This window comes from Gasterosteus aculeatus, chromosome 10 (genome assembly GCF_964276395.1).
Source record: "Gasterosteus aculeatus chromosome 10, fGasAcu3.hap1.1, whole genome shotgun sequence".
In the NCBI taxonomy this organism is placed as follows: domain Eukaryota; kingdom Metazoa; phylum Chordata; class Actinopteri; order Perciformes; family Gasterosteidae; genus Gasterosteus; species Gasterosteus aculeatus.
In genome coordinates this window covers 8,060,075-8,079,448 of record NC_135697.1, presented here as the reverse complement: position 1 = coordinate 8,079,448, position 19,374 = coordinate 8,060,075, and the positions used below count along the sequence as shown (strand labels likewise).

The following is a 19,374-nucleotide window of genomic DNA, read 5'->3' as shown; positions in this document are numbered from 1 at the left end:
CACTGTCCCTTTAAGGTCCTGTCAGCTGTGACACCTCCCCTTAAAATGCCTGCAGACACATGCAATCTGTCTCTACCTATCCGCAGAACGGGCTGTGTGTGTGCACTTGCATGTGCCCTACATTTGTGTGCACCCTGCATTCTTGTGTGTCCCTTCCAGTATGTGCATTCATGTGTTTCCTTGCCCCTTTCAATATCTGGTTTAATAAAAAGCGATGACGTAGCCAGCAGTCTAAACAAGCCTCAGCTCAGGGGAGGGGAGGGGTGGGGGGGGCAACACTTATCTAAAGAGGGGGAGGGGTGGGGGGGGCAACACTTAGAGAGAGAGAGAGAGAGAGAGAGAGAGAGAGAGAGAGAGAGAGAGAGAGAGAGAGAGAGAGAGAGAGAGAGAGAGAGAGAGAGAGAGAGAGAGAGAGAGAGAGAGAGAGAGAGGTTCACAACATTCATCATGTGGAAGCAAAGCCTCTTTTCTACAATGGAAGGATACTGTTGCCATTAACAGAGAGGAAAACCAAGTCCAATGTACAGTGTTCCTTTGTATGTCTCATGTATTCTTCTGGCCTATTTGCTACATACTGTATATCTGCTCTTGCACGGACACACGGGTTTAAATTATATGAGAAACAATATGATTAAAGCTGATTATACCAAATCTCATCATCTTGTCATCCTCAACACAAATTAAGTAGTGACAAACACCATTCTAAAATCCAACAATTAAAATAACAAACAAGTGGAGCCCGTTTTCTACTCCGCAATCATGAACTGGGCCTTTAATGTCAGTTCAAGTTAGCCTGACTCTCTGCATGTCCGTCTTGAAACCTCTTTGGCTGACATGAAGGTAATCCACTATTCATCCCCGTTCACATTGTTTCTCCGGAGGGGTGCACAGACAGCGACCGCCCCTGTTGCCTTTAAAGCTCTGGGATGAGAACGCCTCCCACTACGGCGTGATGCACCACAAAAGAGGTTATCGTTCCTGGGCATCTCTGCAACGCTGGTTGGGATCGGAAGGAATGGATGTTTGTGCTGCTGGTTGACATGAATGACAATGAGTGAAACAAACATTTATGGGCCCTATGTATCCCCTCCACAGTTTAGGTTGGTAGAAGGAAAGCACTCTGCTCCAGCGCTGGCTGCTCCGAGCAGGAGGAGAGTTCTGAGGAACGCAGCAGCGCTCAAGAGTTTGTGTCATCATCTGTCTGTCCTTAGTCCTGACTTCTGTCCCTGCAGTGCCTGAAGTCGGGGGTTTGCAGGTTGAGATCCACTGAGAAATATTTCTGAGCAACGGCTCGGGTGGTGTGGCTAAACATTTTATGAAATAAATAGTGTGATTTAAAAAATATGCATTTTCCCCCCCCATCAAACAATCACTTGGTCTAATCGTAAATATAATTTCAACCTACGAAGATTTTCTTTCGCACAATTAGTCATTTAGTTTTGATTTTGCGTTCAGTCCCGTGGTTATATACTTTTGTTTTATGTCAACAAATATGATGTGGTGCAGTGCATCAGTTTAAAATATTCCTTTTCACTCTTGCTTAGCTAATCATAAACTGTAGAGACTTTAGAGAGCTAACATAGCATCCTACTGTCCCGCCCTCTCTGAAGAATGGATTCAGTCAATGAGAGGGGTGACCTGGCCAGGGGGCTTATGTGTGTTTATGTCAATTTGTATCTTGTGAATTTATATTGTGTGTGTGTGACTAATTTAATGGAGTGTATGTCACCATAGTCAAGGTCCCGCCTACACACACACACACACACACACACACACACACACATTCCAGTGTGGGAATGACAGATTTACAAGACATACCAGTGACCACATGTACTGCAACCTGAAAAATGACTGTGTGTGTGTCACCCGTGTTAATCAATCACTCACTTCAGACCCTGAACTTTGGACATGAGTAGAGGAAATAAATGAGAAGATGGAAGGAGGGGCAAGAATAAGGTCAGGAGAGATGAAAACACCGAATGTCTGCCTAGGCAAAGGTGGTTATATTCAGTTTGTCAGCAGGATTAAGGAATAACTGCTGGTCTGATTTCCTTGGAACTTGGTGGACGGTTATTGCATAGGCAGAATAAGTAGTCATTTAAACACAATATGAGGAGAATAGCTTTGAGAAAGAAAGATATTCAGCTAATCAGCATGTGAAATTCCTGACCAACATTTCAGTTAAACATTTAATTGTTGACCAAATTGGTCTTTTATTATGACCATTTGTAATATAAAATCATTCTATCCAGCATGTTGGTTTTTGGGGTCAGTATGAAGAACAAAATGCACACAGCCACATACGTACACGGTTCCTGTAGCTCACAGACAAACCCTCCCTTGGTTCTGCTTTGGTGGTTAGAGATGTGTCGTGACACATGAGATGAGGAAAACACTTAAAAAATGAGCTCCAATCACCATTAATACAAATGAAATACTTAGACGGTACATCCAGAGAAGGAAAGTTGTCTAGATTCAGTGTAGATTTTATTGGAGGTGAAGGTTTAGGAATCCATTACTTACCACTAAGGTAAAAATCCCTCAGAGATTTACCCACTGGCAATCCTAAATAGTTAACAGCAAACATCTGCATTATGAATTTAACTCCCTATAAATGTTTTACAATGTCCAGATTGTCATTAAAGCTGGTATGTGAAAAATGTGATTACTCAGAAAAAACTTACTGTAAGTAAAATTGCCGTAATTATAAGGGCTCTCAATAGATAAATAATTAATCTCACATTTTTAAATTTATTAATGGTGATTCAAAGTTTGTTTTTCTTTTAAAGACTAAATCTTATGAATTAACGAGTAATCACTTCAGAAAGCGTGTATTTTACACACTGTTTAATTGTATTCATTTAAGCACAAAATTACACACATGTGATCACCTTGGAGGCAGAATTCCACAGGTTGGAACGTGTTGAACCAGCGACTCTTCCTGCCGTCCTTGTGCACTTTGCTCTCAACTCTCCATCATTTGACGGCTTGAGGTGCCAACATCTACACCTACGCTGTAGTAAACAAAGTTGCGTTTACTGCCCTAAAATATTTTATTGTGTTAATTTCAGCCAGAATAATCTCAGATTAACGCGTTGACTTTGACAGTCCTAATAGTTCTACATTAAACTAGTGGATTTCCATGTACACTAACACGGCTCTGAATATCTATCCTGAGAATGAGAGTTCATGGTCTGTAGGTCAGATGGCTCTTTGATGTGATTAAACCATGCGGTTCACATCAGATTTGAAGCAATAAATTATTTTTGAATGCTTCACAAAACCCTGACTGGGCAGCATTTATCTTTCCGTATCTATCCTTCTGTCTTTTTTATTTTTAAAGTTAATATCTTCCAACACTATCTCTCGTTTTTCATGGCAGTAATAATGAAAGAGATGTTCCTTTGATAATAAAGACACCATGTGATCCAAAGGAAGGAGAGAAGGAACAAAGGAGAAACAGGAAGGGGGTGCGGGGGTGGTTGGGGGTCTGACAATCGCATTAACCAGGCTGCATGGTTTCTTTTTTGGAGAGAATGATGTGTCTCTATCTTTGTTTGTATGTGTGATCCAGTGTGACGCTCCATATGTTTGTGTGTGGGAAGCAGAGAAAGATATTAGCTAGTTCTTCATTCACTTGCTAATGGGATTTCTCTCTATACACAACACACACACACATACACACACACACATACGTACGTACATACATACATACACAAGCACATGCACACTCCCACAGGAAAAGACCTTGAATGTCAGATACCATCTGTTCCATCTCTTTCACTTTCTGTAAAAGAATTTAGGTTTTACCTCACAAATTCCATAGCACATACATCCAGAGATAATTTACACACATGACAGTACACACAATGTGTGTGAGTGTGTGTTAAAAGTTTGTTTTGGCAGGAGTGAAGCATAACAAATAAGATATTGGAGAGGAAGCCGAAGATAATGGTCTTTTATTTACATAACACAATTTTGGCTGTTTTTTAATCTGGCTGCGTTTTTATCAAGAAGCTCCGTACTGTAACATGAATGCACATAATGCTTCAAACGGAACAGACATTTTCTTTGTTTTCAGTGGCGAATGAACAACATAACTTTTGCTACAACACATCTTGTTGAATTGAAATGTGATGAAGATATGTCGACCCAAAAGCACAGAACATGCCGCTTAAAATATTGTGGGAGAAAAAAAGAAACTAGATAATAAGGGCGTAAGTCAGTGTTTGCTAAGGGAAACGGAGCATCAGGTTTGACCTGCATATAGATCTATTTTCTGTGTTAGTTGTTAGCTATGTTAACTGTAATTGATGAAAGCGATCGGATAAATGATTCTTCCGGCGTTGCCACCACCCTCTGGACTGGAGTGAGCCTCACCCTGTTTGCATATATGGGAGACAGGACCTACAGGACCTACATATTTATATTGAATTGTTATACCAGGCAATGACTTTAAGCCTTTTTCTGGCCACTGATGTATTTATTTAGCATTTCTTCCTCTTCTTTGACAAAAGTATTTGCTGTAAAAATTGTAAATAGTAATATTAAATTCCTCAAACTTTGCACATTATTCAACAATTTTAAATGATTTGCAAATCATCAATATAATATGCAGGGATGGTTATACAATTAACTTATTTCTAACCCTTTTTCCTTTACTGCCTTTTTTAATTGAGTTAATTAATTTATTCTTCTTTCTGGATCGCTAGATTGCAGACATTAAATTCATTTCCATTTGTGATGCGGTTTTGTGCTACAGCAAGTGGAGTAACAGCTGAAAATCTTGCATTTTAATGTGCACGGATCATTTGGTTTGGAGGTGAAGTCCTGTGCTTCATTAATCACACATCGTGAGTAAAATCGTCTCAATAAGAGTGGAAATAAAGTAAAGAAAAGCAGTGAAACAACAGGGAGGAAAGCACATTGTTGAATCACACACTAAAAAGGGAAAAGATATTTGATGAGAATGTAGAAAAGCAGCAGATCATATATGGATTGGTAAGAGAGGGAGAGAGCATGTTCTGGAGTGAAGCACATTTGGTTGAGCGAAAAGGTTGACCCGAATAGCGAAAAGTATATGTGCATAACTTTATAAGTTATATTTGAAAGTTAAATTGGAGGAGGGGGGGAAATGGAAATATAGAAAGATTAAAGCGTAGTCCATTGCAGGCCGTCGACCGGTTACTTAGCTGAACATTTGTTTTTATAGTGGAACAAATTACCAAAGAAAATGCTCTCTGCTCTCTCGCTAGCTAACGCTACAACATTCTACTATCCACTTTCCACTAATAGTCCTCTATTCAATACATCAATATCAGATCCCCTCCATTGATGTCATGTGTTTGCCAAAATGTAACTAAAGTCCTGCAGCAAAGCGCAAATTAAAAAGCCAGGGTTAAGAACAAAACTAAGAAATACAATTGAGCCAAAGGCAATATGAAAAGGCGATGGTGAGATGGTGAATACAATAAAGTAGGTCCATGACAAAATATAAAAGCAAAGTGTTGTTCTTTTAAGAAATCAGGTAAATTGAAATACGGAAAGTAAAAAAGATACGGACATATTGAGACGTAAGATGAGGCCGCGGACGGGTTGCAAGAATACAGAATTGAAGGAAGTAATTTATGTGAATGTTGGTGCACGTTGTGCTGAAAATACAAGGTTTCCTTCCGTGCGAAAGGCAGAAGGTCTTTGTAGGGTGGGAAGACGGATGGAAGTGAATATAGATAAAAAGGAAAGGTGGTATAGAAAAAGGAAATGAAGCACAGAGACAGGGAGTAGATGTTAGGAGACGGAGGGGAGAGGGAAGCATGTGACACAAGGTCGAGGAGGAAGATACGGATAAAAAGAAAACAAATGTTTGCTGTAGGAAAGACAAAAGCGAAGGAAGGAAGAAGAGGGATTCAGGTTGTGTAGCAACTCCTTCCACATAGCCCGCTCAAAGCGGCGCTCTTTGGCCGTGATGCTTGGTCTGTATAAAAGGCACCGACATGGAATGGGGGTGGGGGGGTGGGTGGGGGTATTGTCGCTACGCCACGAAGCAATGCAGGTAGTTCCAGATCCTTTGTGACTTGGTTTAAAAGAAGAAAAATACTTCTTTGAAGTGGGAGCTTTATAACCTTTCAATAAGACTTGATTATGTTCCGCCCCAGATGCTTTATGCCAGACATCAAAGATAGGGGGTCTTCAAACTTAAAATGTAATTTTTACAGTCACTTATTCTGGGTTGTCCTGGTACTTTCTTACTAGGTGTGAGAACTTACACTAAAATGGCCAGATCTGCTTCACCTAAAATATTTATATATATAATACTAAAATGTTGGAAAAGCATTTCCGTTTTGGGAATTTTTGCAGTATTGACAGCAATGAAGATCTTGAATGATTGTGATAACGTCGACGCTCTTCTTTGTGTTTCTGCAGGCTCACTGGCTTCCAGGTTCCTACACCGGTCACCAGCACGGGAAATGTCTTCTCTTTGAGGTTGACCAGTGACTTTGCCGTCTCTGCGCATGGCTTCAAGCTCAACTACGAAGGTCAGTCCGTGTCTTCTTGTTGTTGTCTGTGTGGTACTTGAGAATGTACGGCCTGTGCTTTAATGTGGACATCTAAGACAAGTCCACAGCCCACATACTGTGGGTTAGAGCCGATCAGGCCATCAGACGGTTAATCTCCATTGGTTGAGCCCTCGCTTTGCTACAGAATCTGTTGAGCAGGTGCACTGTGTGTTGTTTAGCCGGAGAAACCCCCGATGATATTTGCTGTGAACATTATACTAACACTTTAATTCCCCATATTTAGTCTTTTTAAGATGGATTAGGATTTGATAAATAGGTTTAAACAAGCCATGATTTTAGAATTGTAAATTAATATAAAGATATTTTAAAGTTGTTGTGAATGCAATTAGAATTTCTCCAATGTAGGCTTGTTTTATTTTATTTTAATTGAACTCTGCATGATGATTGTGCCATTGGGTTTCTGTTCCTTTACTGGCGTCCTCAAGTGTTGTTTTACGTTACAGACATCACATCACGTACATGATTTATTCTCAATTCTTTTGTCAGGCTATTCAGATTCTGAAGGTTTTCATAGAAAACTCAATCCCCTGCCTGACGCTCGGTAAAGGACTTCCTAATGGGTGACAAGTCCATTCCTTTTCAACATGGCAGGCTGTTGAATCCACAGAGAGAAAGACGAAATATAAAGGGGGCATAATAGGCTTGCAGGGACGTTCTGACGGACAGACCTTTTCTCGGTGACACATGGGATTTAGTAAATTTGAGAAAAATTCATATTTGAAATGTGTTCTTGTTACATTTGTTTTTCTACAAAGGAGATTAAACATAAAGCATCCCCTCTTGCCCCCCCCTTTGGGCTCTGAGTAAACATGGCGGTACCATTTCAACAGATGAAAGAAGAGATATGAATAGTTGAAGTGATGGTTAAAATTAGAACTATGTGAATCAGCACCATGTCTTGTGTGCATTAACGTTTTCAGATTGGATTTAGATTAGAAAAACTTTGATGTCCTCAATGAGGCAGTTTGTTCCGGAGCATAAAACAGAGGAGCATAAAATTGTCCACCGGAGGCGCACACACGATACTGTGCAAGTCAACAAAACAAATGAGTACACGATTATGTAGCCCCCTGCTGTGACGTGTTGAGATGTGATTTAAATGGACACACTGCAAGAAATGAATTACTGCAATAGATGATAATGCATTAATTATTAGGTTTAACAAACTGCAATGGCATTACACATTTTTTTGATTAACATTATCATGAATTACTCATTGTTAAACATGTGAATACTCTGTTTGCAATGCGTTTATTAAAGTGTAGAGTAAACAGGTGGTGTATGATACGCAGTTAAGGGCAGTCTAGGGAGTCGAACCTTTTCAGGCTTTCCTGCAAACATGAAAACGGCCTGTTCAAAAGAACTACAGCGGCTGTCCTATTCAATGATTATTGAATATGTTTTTGCACCAATCTGCACACCAACAGATGACAGCGTGATCACATTCATATGCAAACATTGACACTCACAGTGTTGGTCACGGCCACTCGCTGTGGAAAATGGCTGCTTTAACGGCCTCTGTGTGTGCATCCCGAGGAGGGCCTTGTTGCTCGTGTGGATGTAGGTCGGATGGTCGCCGTGTGTTCAGTCTGTTGGTACGTGTGTCTGGTGGGCCGCATAATGACCGTATCCCTGATTGCAAAGTGCTTTGGTGAAAGTCTGCACACATGCTGCATCGGAGTTTGTGTGCGCATAGCTGTGTGTGTGTGTTTGTGCTACTTGTACGTCCAAGCGGTTGTCCCAGATTTATTCACTGGCACTAGTTTCAACTTCCTACTTGGCCCTTGCTTATTCTGTATATCTTTGGGTTTGTGTGTATGTTTCTGTGTCTGTTTGCGACAGAGAAAGGGTTTTGCTCCGGGGGATTTATCTAAAGAGTTTGCTCTTTCCCGACACATTCAGCTATTTCACTTCCTCTGTGTGAGTGAGAAAGGTTGAGCGTACTCACACGTATGTAACGGCATGCTGACGATCTATCCGTCTGTCTTTCTATATTTGTCATTACATACTATCCGAAACACGCAGCTTGGCAGTGAGTTTATAAAGAGAGGAGGAGATTTTCTCAGAAGCAACGATCCACCCGGGTTTGAACAGTTTTTGGCAAGTCATCTCTACTCCATGTAATCCCTCTGCCTAATCTCTTCCTCAAGCTAATTCAGGTTTTAGATTTCTGCAGGTATCGCCTTAGCATTGTCAAAACACATTTTTAGAAAATATTATATTTACCGTTAAAAGGACAAAGTAAGGATTTGCACATCTATACGGACCTCCAAAACCACTAGTTAATCTGGTAACACACACACACACACAATATCTACACATGTTACTAATATAAAAGACTTCTCCCTCCATATGCAAAGTCCCCTTGGATCTGCAATTTTATTATGCATACATTATAATCCAAACATTTATTAATCTGACTTAATTTCTAGTAATTGCTTTAGAATTGTATCTATGATCCATAATCAAGATCACAACCGAACGTGTCGCAAAAGGAGAGAAAAAAGCAAATGAATGTGGAAGGAGGTCGGAGTCGTTGACGTTAAAATGAGCCACGTCATTTCGGCAGCTGGCGAGGAACCCTGGTGAAAATCTGGCCGCTGAGTTATTCCTGGCACGTCAGACCAGCAGGCGTCCCTGGGGAACTCCCTGAAGATGCTGGACGGCTCACCTGTGCCGTGAATGCCCTGAGACTCAGAATCCCACGAGGAGCTCGTGGACGTGCTTTAGATAGATGGATTACCGCGCTGTATTTTTTTTTTTTCATAAAACAAGGTACGAGAAACATGTTGATTCCTCGATACGGTGTGATTGGTGGGATACACTGATGTTATCCTTGAAATGTTATCTTCTTCCTCTGAAGACCGTCAGGTCATTACTAATTCATGCACCAGCACATGCTGTGCAGCATGTATTGATGCATGTGTGAGTGTATCTGTGTCTAAATGCTGCGATAATCTATGATTCTGTCTCATCAGCACAACATCAAAGTGCCTCCAACGTCATGCTAAATAATATATATTGGTCTCTTCTGTCTCGTTTCACACACACACACACACACACACACACACACTTTCTCGTCATTGTTGAAGAGTTTTTAATTTTATTCCCTCTTACTCCTCCATTTGTATCTGCCCAACCGTGTTCAGTTTTATGAATGTTTTTTGTTACAATTTCACCTTTTAGAATTACAAAAACTCAACATCAGAGATAATAGGTTTCATATCTGCTTCCTCTAGAGAAACTATATAAGTACATCTTAAGGGCATTTTGATTTGAGAACAAGAACTATCACTCATCGGCCTCCTCGGAAACATGGACCAGAGAACCTGCACTTCACTCTTGGACATGCAGCCAGGGGACCAACGTGTCAGCAGCACAACAATTTCACTTCCCTCCCGTAATGCCTGAGCTCTCGTCACCACCTGCTGTTTTTCCTCTTCCTCTCTGCACTTATATTGGCTCCACTGCTTGTTTTTCTGTAACAGTGATACACTTTTTACATTCATTTACACAAACCACGGAGAGTTTACGTCATTCCTCAGGAGAAGGCGTAAACAACGACTATTAAAAATAGAAGAAGAAGAAAGAAGAAACAACACATTCAATTGAAAATGGTTTAAGGTGAACAACACACTCAAAAATGTTTACTTCCTCAAACAATCAGGACAAAATAAAGCCGGAGGTTCACACATACTCTATTATATTAAACACAGATCAAAGTCAGACGCATTACATTCTGTTTTATGAAAGCAACTTTACTTTAAAGCGGCAATCCTTGAGATTTTAGTCCTGTTCGATTTAGATTTTATTATTAATCATTTAAAATATTGGACACATACTATAATTTAGAGTATTTTGGTTGATACATCGGGGATTGTGAAGTGCCGACGGGGAATGAAAGAAGATAAATGGAGGAATTCTTATGATCGGTTCACTCCCTAACCTTCCTCCTTTTGGGGGGTTTGAAATTGTTTTTGCAAACAAACAGGTCGTTGCTGGCTTCTGGGAGCTCTCAGTGGCCAGATGTCACTTAAATCAATAGACCCTTCTCCATCTGGGCATTTACCCATCAGTTCCACACAATATCATCAAGAGTGTTACTCACTCACAGATGTTTGCGGCCAATCCAGTGACCTTCTGGGCCGTGATTTGGATTTCCTAGGAGAGAGCTAGTAGAAATATTCAGTGTGTGTGTGTATATATATACATATACGCTCATTGCTGCCCCCGGGTCCATCAAAACAACCTTCTTTAATTTTGTCGAGGAACTGTTTCTGTCAGAAAGGGATTTGAACTTCTCCCACATAGACGTCAGTAAACACACATCTGTTGTTCGGAAAGAACAATTTTCATCTCCTTCCTCAATTATGTGTCGGGCCTGAGCGCTATCCGTCAGCCACGGGAGAAAACACGAGGCAACAACATTCGATCCTCACGGTGATGAGTCTGATCACACTGCTGCATGCGTGGCCACTGAAACCAGCTCCTCGGGGGGAAACCCTTCATCGAGTATCACATTTGAACGATCGTGCAGCTGATTGGCAATGTTCCAGAATAAATTGAACCATAGGAGCCTGCATTCCGGTTTGAAAAGCCTTTGTATTCACGTATAGGAGGCGGCCATTAACGGAGCGTTCCACCATTTTTGTTTCTCTTTGCCTCTGATCTGATCGCTTATCAGCGCTGATTGATTTTGACTCCAGTCTTTTTGACTTATACATGATCTGAGTGTAAAAGTCAAGTTTGTGTGCACATCCTCGCATCTGAGCGCATACATCAATGATGTACATTTCACGACAGTGTTTGTGTGTGTGTGTGTGTGTGTGTGTTTGTGCGTCCACGTGTGTACGGGTATGTGATTGAGGTTCTGGCTGTGGCTTCTCTGATCTTTATCAAAGAGACCTGAGGGGACTGACAATATCCACTCCTCTATCCTCCAACCATCTGTCCGTCTGTCTGTCTTCTTTCTCACTTTCATTGATCATCCAGTCTTTCTCTCCCTCCCTCGGTGCAACAATTCAATCCAGGCCGGTTAATGGGAAGGAGAAGGTGACCCCAATAGTGAAGTTTGGTAAAGGAGCTGTACCTTGACAGGATTTGGGAGGTTGTAATATTGAAAAACAAATTGTGGATTCACAGATAAAATTACTCGCAATTCAGTTATTTTAGAACATTTGAGCCATTGGAGGTGTAAGGAACGGGGAAATGGGGAAGATTTGAGTCTAATAGTATGTGTGTGATGGAAGTATCATCCATGTCTTTTGTGCAGTTGTTAAATATGACACTTTTATAAGGATATCAATGGACTGTGGATGGAATGAATTCATATAAAGCACTTAACTCTGATACCACCAGTACACTGGTAACGGTCTACTTTAAATTATCTGGAAGAGTAAGAAAAGCAGACTCTATCATTGTGGGAGTAGTAGCAGTAAGCTGCTGCTCTTGGTGTTCCATGGAAGTTTGAAGAAATCCCCATAAACGGTCAAAGTTTGATGCAGTTTATTCTGTGAGCAAAGAATAAAAGCTGAGAAGGCTCCAGAAGCCAACTTAATATTCTGTTAAACATGGTCTTATTCAGCCTCCATCTGGGGCTAATGTTCAGCCTTTATTTTTGGTTTCCCTGGAGCTGGTAGTATATATTTTTTATGCGTCTTGCCCAAGTTTCATTTCCCTAATGGAGTCTCTGAAAGTCTCAAGGTTCCTTTTCAGGCATGCTATTTTCTTGGAAAGCTGCATGTTTTTCATCCTGGAAAGTTGTTTTTAAGCAGCAATTTAAATAACTGCTTTTGTTCCACATTTGTATTTACTTTTCTTTGCTAATTTATTAAATATGTGATTAAAGCAACCAAAAAGAAGTAGAAGATCGAGTAAATTACACATGCTGCTTTTCTGCTTTAACATTTAAGAAAAGCCTGGATTGATGGTGTAGCAGATTATAGTGACAGTGTGGCTCACTGCTTTTCTTCTTATTTCTGTCTGGCTTTTTTCTTTCTCTACCGTTTCCCCCCATCGATTGTACACACTCAAATACATTTAGCGATATACTACACCAAGAACAAAAGTAAATGTGTGCCTTTTTTTAAAACTTTATTTTCAGATTGATATTAAGAGCGGTTGTGTATAATGTATATGCGTGTTTCATACTCATTTCCATCGGTACACGGTACGGCACCATCTCACCCTCTCACTCAGTTTTCTCCCATAATCTAATAAACTTGCCTATTTAAGGAGTGATGAACACCGAGGGGAGGACGGGGAAAAGCAGCCAGAGGCAGGGAGAGAATGAAGAACTACGAGGGAATATAGAAGAGAAGAAAAAGATGAAAAAAGCAGTCTGGGACACCAGAAGAGATTAGGAACTCCTGGTAGTACTGAAATGTGCTCCATGCTTCCTAGTTGAACAGGAGCCATCATTGCTGTTTGAAAGCTGTGTGTAGGTGTCCATTATTTAGTGTGAAGGTAGCTCCTTACCGCTTGAACAGCAGCAAGGTCAGATTTAACACGCGGACATCAATCAGAACCATCACACTCACAGCAGGTGTGGACAGTTCAGTGTATGGAGCAGAATTCTGAAGAATCATGTGTTTTTTATCTGCAATCTACATGGTTTTCTTTGTGGCCACAGTGGAGAGATGCATCGTATGCTGAAAGCATCAAAAGTCAGTGAAAAGACAGGAGTTATGCAAATGCAGCAGGCGCAAGTACCTCTCATCTCATCTCATCTTATATCTCACGTCTTGTATCTCATCACAAGCTGTCCTGTTGCACTTCAATTTTATTTTACTTTATTGTATTATAGTTTGTTTTCCTGTTGAGGTTGGTCCCAATCCTGTGAAAGTGACTTAGCGCCATGAAAACGATCTTTTAGCATTTTCATCATTATGTTAGTTTTCCTTTTTTTTCGTTAATGAAAAATCTCAAAGGCAACGGCAGCAAGATCCTTTGCTTTGTGGATGGTTAACACTGATGAGTGACACAAAAAAGTCCCACTTAATTATTACAGAAACCCTCCAATACATAACAAAAAAATGTTTTTTGTTTGTTTTAGATAAAAGAAGTGGGACTCTTCCCATGTTATCTGGATCATATGTTTGTGTCCGACCTCAAAGTCTGTTCACGCAATGAATAATGGATAAAGTAGTTAAAGTTAAGGGGGGGGGGGGGGGGGGGGGGGGTGCGTACGCGACACAACATTTTCCAACACACATTCTCTACATTCTTGGAGGGGGGCATTGAATGGTAGTGGAAACACTGCCTGCCCGTAGGGGCCTCACATAAGAAAAGTCCTGCAAATGATAAAATAACGTGACATCTGGATGTAATTTAGAATTTGATGAAGGAATTTTATTAAAAAGCTGCCGGACCTTTTACTGCTTTTATAGGAATATGTGTGGAACGTCAAGGACTCTCTAAGAGAAAAGTATTCTGGTGCCTATTGGCAAGATGGAGATTTGACTCTAAAGGAATTCCAGCAAATGATATATTGGCCTCATATCAGAATGATATTAAATACTGTGATGGAATTATAGAGATGGGCTACAAAACCCCGTCTGGGCCAGGACAGGATACAATTTACATCAAATGATATATTGATTTGATATTCAGGTCTGGCAGACAACCACTGGCCACCTGGCTAAAATATAGGCTGTGCTGGTACGTAGTTAATATCACTGTGCGTGAAAGTGTGTTGATGTGCCGGAGCAGTGTATGTTTGTGTGTGGTGAGTGAGAGTTGATAATAATACAGCCTCCTGGCCAATGTCAGTCCACTATTCAGCTTTATATCAGCCAACCAATCAAAAGGCCTTGCTTCAGGGTCACGACCTCGGCCCATCCAATCAGCTTCTCCTGCCAAGCAGGAAGGAATGTCACCTGATTAGCATAACCGGAAAACGAGCAGGGTCATGCTGACTCGGCGGTTTCTGTTGCCGTGAGTCAGACAGCGCTCCCAGGAAGAACCTAACCGCAATGTAACAGCATTCCGTTAAACGTGGTGAGGGACGTCTACTGAATGATCTCTAATCACCTTACGCTGCTTCTTATCTACACATTTCATTATTCATTATACTTTGCACGGGTTTCTCTCTCAAAACTGAATCATCTAATTGATCGTCTAAATGTCTATCAGCGCTGTATCCTGCAACCCCTTTTTATGTGCAGATTGTTTTTTCACTATGCCACTGCTTTCAATATCTTTAATTGTGCCTTGTATGAAGGAGAACAGTGGTACTGTACTGTAGCACAGCATTACCAGCTTCGTTAGACTGATTCATCGGATTTAATCAATCTCTTAATGTGAGCTTTTAAAAAGTTTTCATACTACATCACAACAAAGGAACTTTGTGACGTGATATTTTTGACATCTTGCCAATGTAATGAACATATCTGTATGGCACTTTCTAACAAGTTTCTAAAATACAAATGTCTTTTTAACTGCAAATTATATATTTTTGCTCTAGCTATGTCAATTGTTATGATGTTAGAGGACTGGAACTTTTTGATTCAATATCAAAGTACAACGGCAAAGCCACTATCAAAATCTTTGGGGAGAATATTATCGTAATACGAAATTCTGGTACAATCTGTGGAACAAAAGCAAGCGAATGTCATTAAAATAACTTTTTTTCACCTGAATTTTACCTTGTGATGTATCTGTCTGTCACAACCGATATTTGGGTTTATCAGTATTTCTGCGCTGTGATGAAACAAACAACTTTATTACAAATTGAATCCAAATTGTCTTTGATATTCTTTACCTCCCATTCTATGAAGTAAGATTAATGAGAAAGGAAGACATGTTGGAGCAGTGAGGTAAAGGACTATTTTGCTACAACACAATTGGCATTCATTCTATTTTTCAGACAGTATAATCATTGCCTTTATATGTAGAATGATTACTCAGCTCTGTCTGTTTCGCTTGGTTGGTTACACAGTTGGAATGTATTTAAGTGTGTGTCTGTGTGTGTCTTTTTTTACATGCGCTGGCACATGTCAGTCAGCTTCCCGGGGGTTGGGATGGGGGGGGGGTTGTTAAATTTAATAAGTCACGCCACAGTAACCGCAGCTATTAGACATCACACACATTCTGGTACTGCGCTCAAAGCTAGCTAGCTGAACTCAGCGGCGCAACCAAGCAAAACACACACACACACACACACACACACACGGATGTTATTATGTGCGCAAACACTCCAAGTGCTTTTATTAAATATTCAGTTTACCCCAGAGTATTGCTGAAGTTGTCAGTGTACACGCACATTGACAATGACGGTCTCTAAAGGCAATGATCTGTCCACGGGTTACCAGTTAGTGTCTCATACACCACTTAACACCATTAACCTTGCATAGCCCTCCATTGCTTTCTCCTCACTTGGTGTCAGTTTGATTAAGGACAAGCAAAAGGTCTGTCTGAAGTTATTAGAGCTGCAGGAACATTAAGAGCCCAGCTAGTGACCCCTACAGACAGCAATGTTCATTACGCCCATAAGAGTATGTGGAATGATCAACAGCATTAAAAGTAATAGAGCAACAAGCCCTCTAGCATTGGGCACAGAGATGCAGGAGAAGCATCAAGTTGGGGAAAAAAGCTGATTTCCACATTTCCCAATGTGTTTGTGTGTCCGCTCTTTCCAACACATCCGTGCCCGTGTCAAACAGGCGATGCAAAGAGATGAGTGTGGTGACGCAGTAGTTCAAGCAGTTTGACTTTATTTTAAGAGACCAGTTTCCGCACAAAAGCAATTTGTTTTGCTGCAATGGTGGCACTGGCGATTAGATTGGACATGATGGTCAATGTTTGAGCGGTTTGAAATGGTAAATTGACCTTATCTATCGCCGGCTTTGCAGCAACCTGTCTTTACACCATCAAGTAAAAACCAGTTCTGTCAAATAAATATGTACCACGCTCTCCTTCCCTCTTCTCTTCTATTGAGTATTTGTCAACCTGAGGTCACAGGCATTGTTTTGTTCATAGTTATCGGCTGAATATCACACACAATGGTGGCAGTTACCAGCCTTGCACAAAGGATGGATTGAAAGACAAAAATAGTTTGAAGACAAAGTAGAAATAGAAAAGCATTGATCAGTTAAAAAAAAGGCCTTCTGACAGGACGCACTTATTTACTCCGTTCTGTTCACTCACAACTATTGTATCAGATTCTTCTTTGAAAACATGTCTCCCTCCTCCTCTTCCTTTTCTTAATGGCTATTGATTCAGATTTAGGAACATACAGGAAGTGGTACCAGTTGTGTCTTGCCAAGCTCTTTTATTTCTGAGCTCTCTGTCCGTCTCTCTGGGAACCTCTGAGGTGAACCTATCCTTCAGATGACAAGTGGCGCGAGTTGTGCGCGTGTGCGTCAGTGTGTTCATATGTCACAGTGCAGTGGAGCTCTAGCAGAGTGACAGTGATGTCAGACACATAACGATTTTCTATTGGCCGTCGGCCCCCGAGGCCTAACGACCTGTTATTGATCCGACCAATTAGCATTCACACATTTAATTAATACTGAAGCTTAATGCGCAGACACAATCACACACACACAGTTTTAATTAATAGTGAGCACAGGGGCAGCTGTGAGAAGAAATACGAGAGGAAGCAGGAGGAGAGATGGATGCTTGAGACCGAGAAGAGTTAGATCAGTGTAGCCCCGCTCTTATAAGGAGCCGTGTGCGTCGGAGCTCAGCGGCATTCTGACCTTTGATATTACGGTGTAATCCTCAGTGTGAAGCTGAGAACATGAATACATAGTTTGTTGAGCTGTTTAACATGCTAGCACTCAAAAGTGGTAAAGTACACACAGACAATGCCACCGGCTATATAGTCCAGCATTGTAATTGCCAAGAGTCCCAATATAGGTATTTAATGTATTACCATCTCTGTTAAAGCTCTGTTTTTTGCCAAATCAATTCCTATGCACCTGATTAGTCCTTGTCGTCAGAAAGAGGTGTTTCCTCCAATTTTAGGTTGCGGCCAACCCCACTCTACTGCTGTAGATTCTACGGGAAAATGCCTTGCAAATCTGACCCGTGTTTGTATTTAATCCTGATGGCTGCATCCTTTAAACGAAGCACAATTATTTTTGTGCGGTATTTCTGTGTGCCTTTGTGTGTTTGTGCGCCTGTCTAATGAAGTTCTGTTGGCAGGATGTCTTTAGGTGGTGGTTTATTGAACCAGGCCTCAGGGAAAAAATTGATCACAACATCAAGGAGCTCTCCACATTCTCACACACACACACACACGTGCCTTGTATGCATATATACACAATTGCACTTGTAGTCAGTAGAGCGTGCACACTGGTGAAGTGGAGGTAAAGGGCTTATAATTGACATAGCCATGTTGATTTGTGAGCAGTCAGGCTGCTGTCATCATCTGATCGTTCAATTACATACTGGGATATTGCAAGGCTGGAAAAACAAAATGTAATCTTTTCAACAGACGTTCTTTGATGGATATTCTGTCCACAAACCTGAGATAAAGGATTATTGTATTTCTACACATGATTAACTTGTTTTACCCAGTCTCATTAAGTTGTATCCCCCCAAGCTGATTGGGCTTATTTCAATGTTTTAACTCCAATCCATATCAAAGGAGGACGTTACTATTCTCTCATGCATTCATATGTCCTGTTTAGTTAATTTGACTGAATATATTTGCATTCCCAGTGGCCCATAAAGACAGAGGACAGTTTTTCTAACGTTGAGCTGGCAGGTATAATACAATGAACAGTAGATGGTGAACGAGGAGTTTGATTTAAGGGTGACCAGCAGCGGTTTATGGACTCATGGTTTAGCAAACATGGTACAAATAGGTTTACTTTCATACTGTACTTTCTACACCATTTTAATACGGGTATATCCTGTCCCTGGCATCAGTAAGCTCTCCTATTGGGCAGCATTTATGGTCCTGATTAGATGTTTTTTGGTCAAAGGGAGCTGGAACAGTATTAAACCAGGATGACTACATGGCTTCTTGTAACTGCTTTGTGAAATATTGAATACAAATCATTATTATTCACAAAGAACATCAAGGCACAACTAAGACCATTCTCAACACTGCTTTTACCTTCAAGGAGAGTGATGTGCGTGTGTGTATGTTTTATTGTCTGTGTAATTAATCCAGAAATACATTAATGTTCTGTTTTCCTGAGTACACAATGGTCGAACTCCACTAGAAGCTAAAGTCATTAGCAACAGAGGTGTGGGTGTGAATTCATTGAACGTCACATTTTCCAGACGATCTTATGCTTTAAACAGCCATTACTTCATCAGATTTTCCTGCTCTATGTGCACCCTTCAAACCACCTCCTGCTGCCACTTAGTCCCTTTCCCTCATCAATGTTTTCATAATTAATCTTACTTACTTAGAATTACACCATCACCAACCAGCTACCAGTTGTGAGATGCTCGGAGATCCCGACACAATCGAAAGTGGCTTCAGGTGAAGGTGTAATGTGCACCTCGTCCAGTAAAGAGTCCGACACATATCTCTTCTCAGTGCTTTTGTAAGATCGTCAGATCGAGATCTCTTGGATTATTGGAAAAACTCGTGCTTCTAACATGGACCGTTCTCCTTGAGCTGAATGTACCTCAAAGTTCAGATAAATGTATTTCAAAAATGGTGGTAAATTATGTTTTGCTGGTGCTTGTGCCTTATGCGCCAATGGGAGTTGACTCAAGTGTCCAAGGGAATTTGTCTCAAGTTTTTAGTCTCTAGAAATGCTTATATTTTCATCAAGAATAAACTTAGCAAATGCATGACGTAGTTGGGCACAGATATTTGTTGTTAGACTCT

General features: G+C 40.8%; 1 protein-coding gene across 7 annotated transcripts in view; it reads left to right on the top strand.

The window, feature by feature from the left end:
* LOC120826256 (CUB and sushi domain-containing protein 3-like) overlaps positions 1–19,374 on the top strand; it is a 256,995-nt gene that overhangs the window by 79,101 nt on the left and 158,520 nt on the right. For all 7 annotated transcript variants that reach the window (XM_078081429.1, XM_078081428.1, XM_078081427.1 and 4 more), the window contains exon 3: positions 6,424–6,536. In XM_078081429.1, the coding sequence (XP_077937555.1) occupies positions 6,424–6,536 (113 nt within the window). The remainder of the gene's footprint in view (positions 1–6,423; positions 6,537–19,374) is intronic.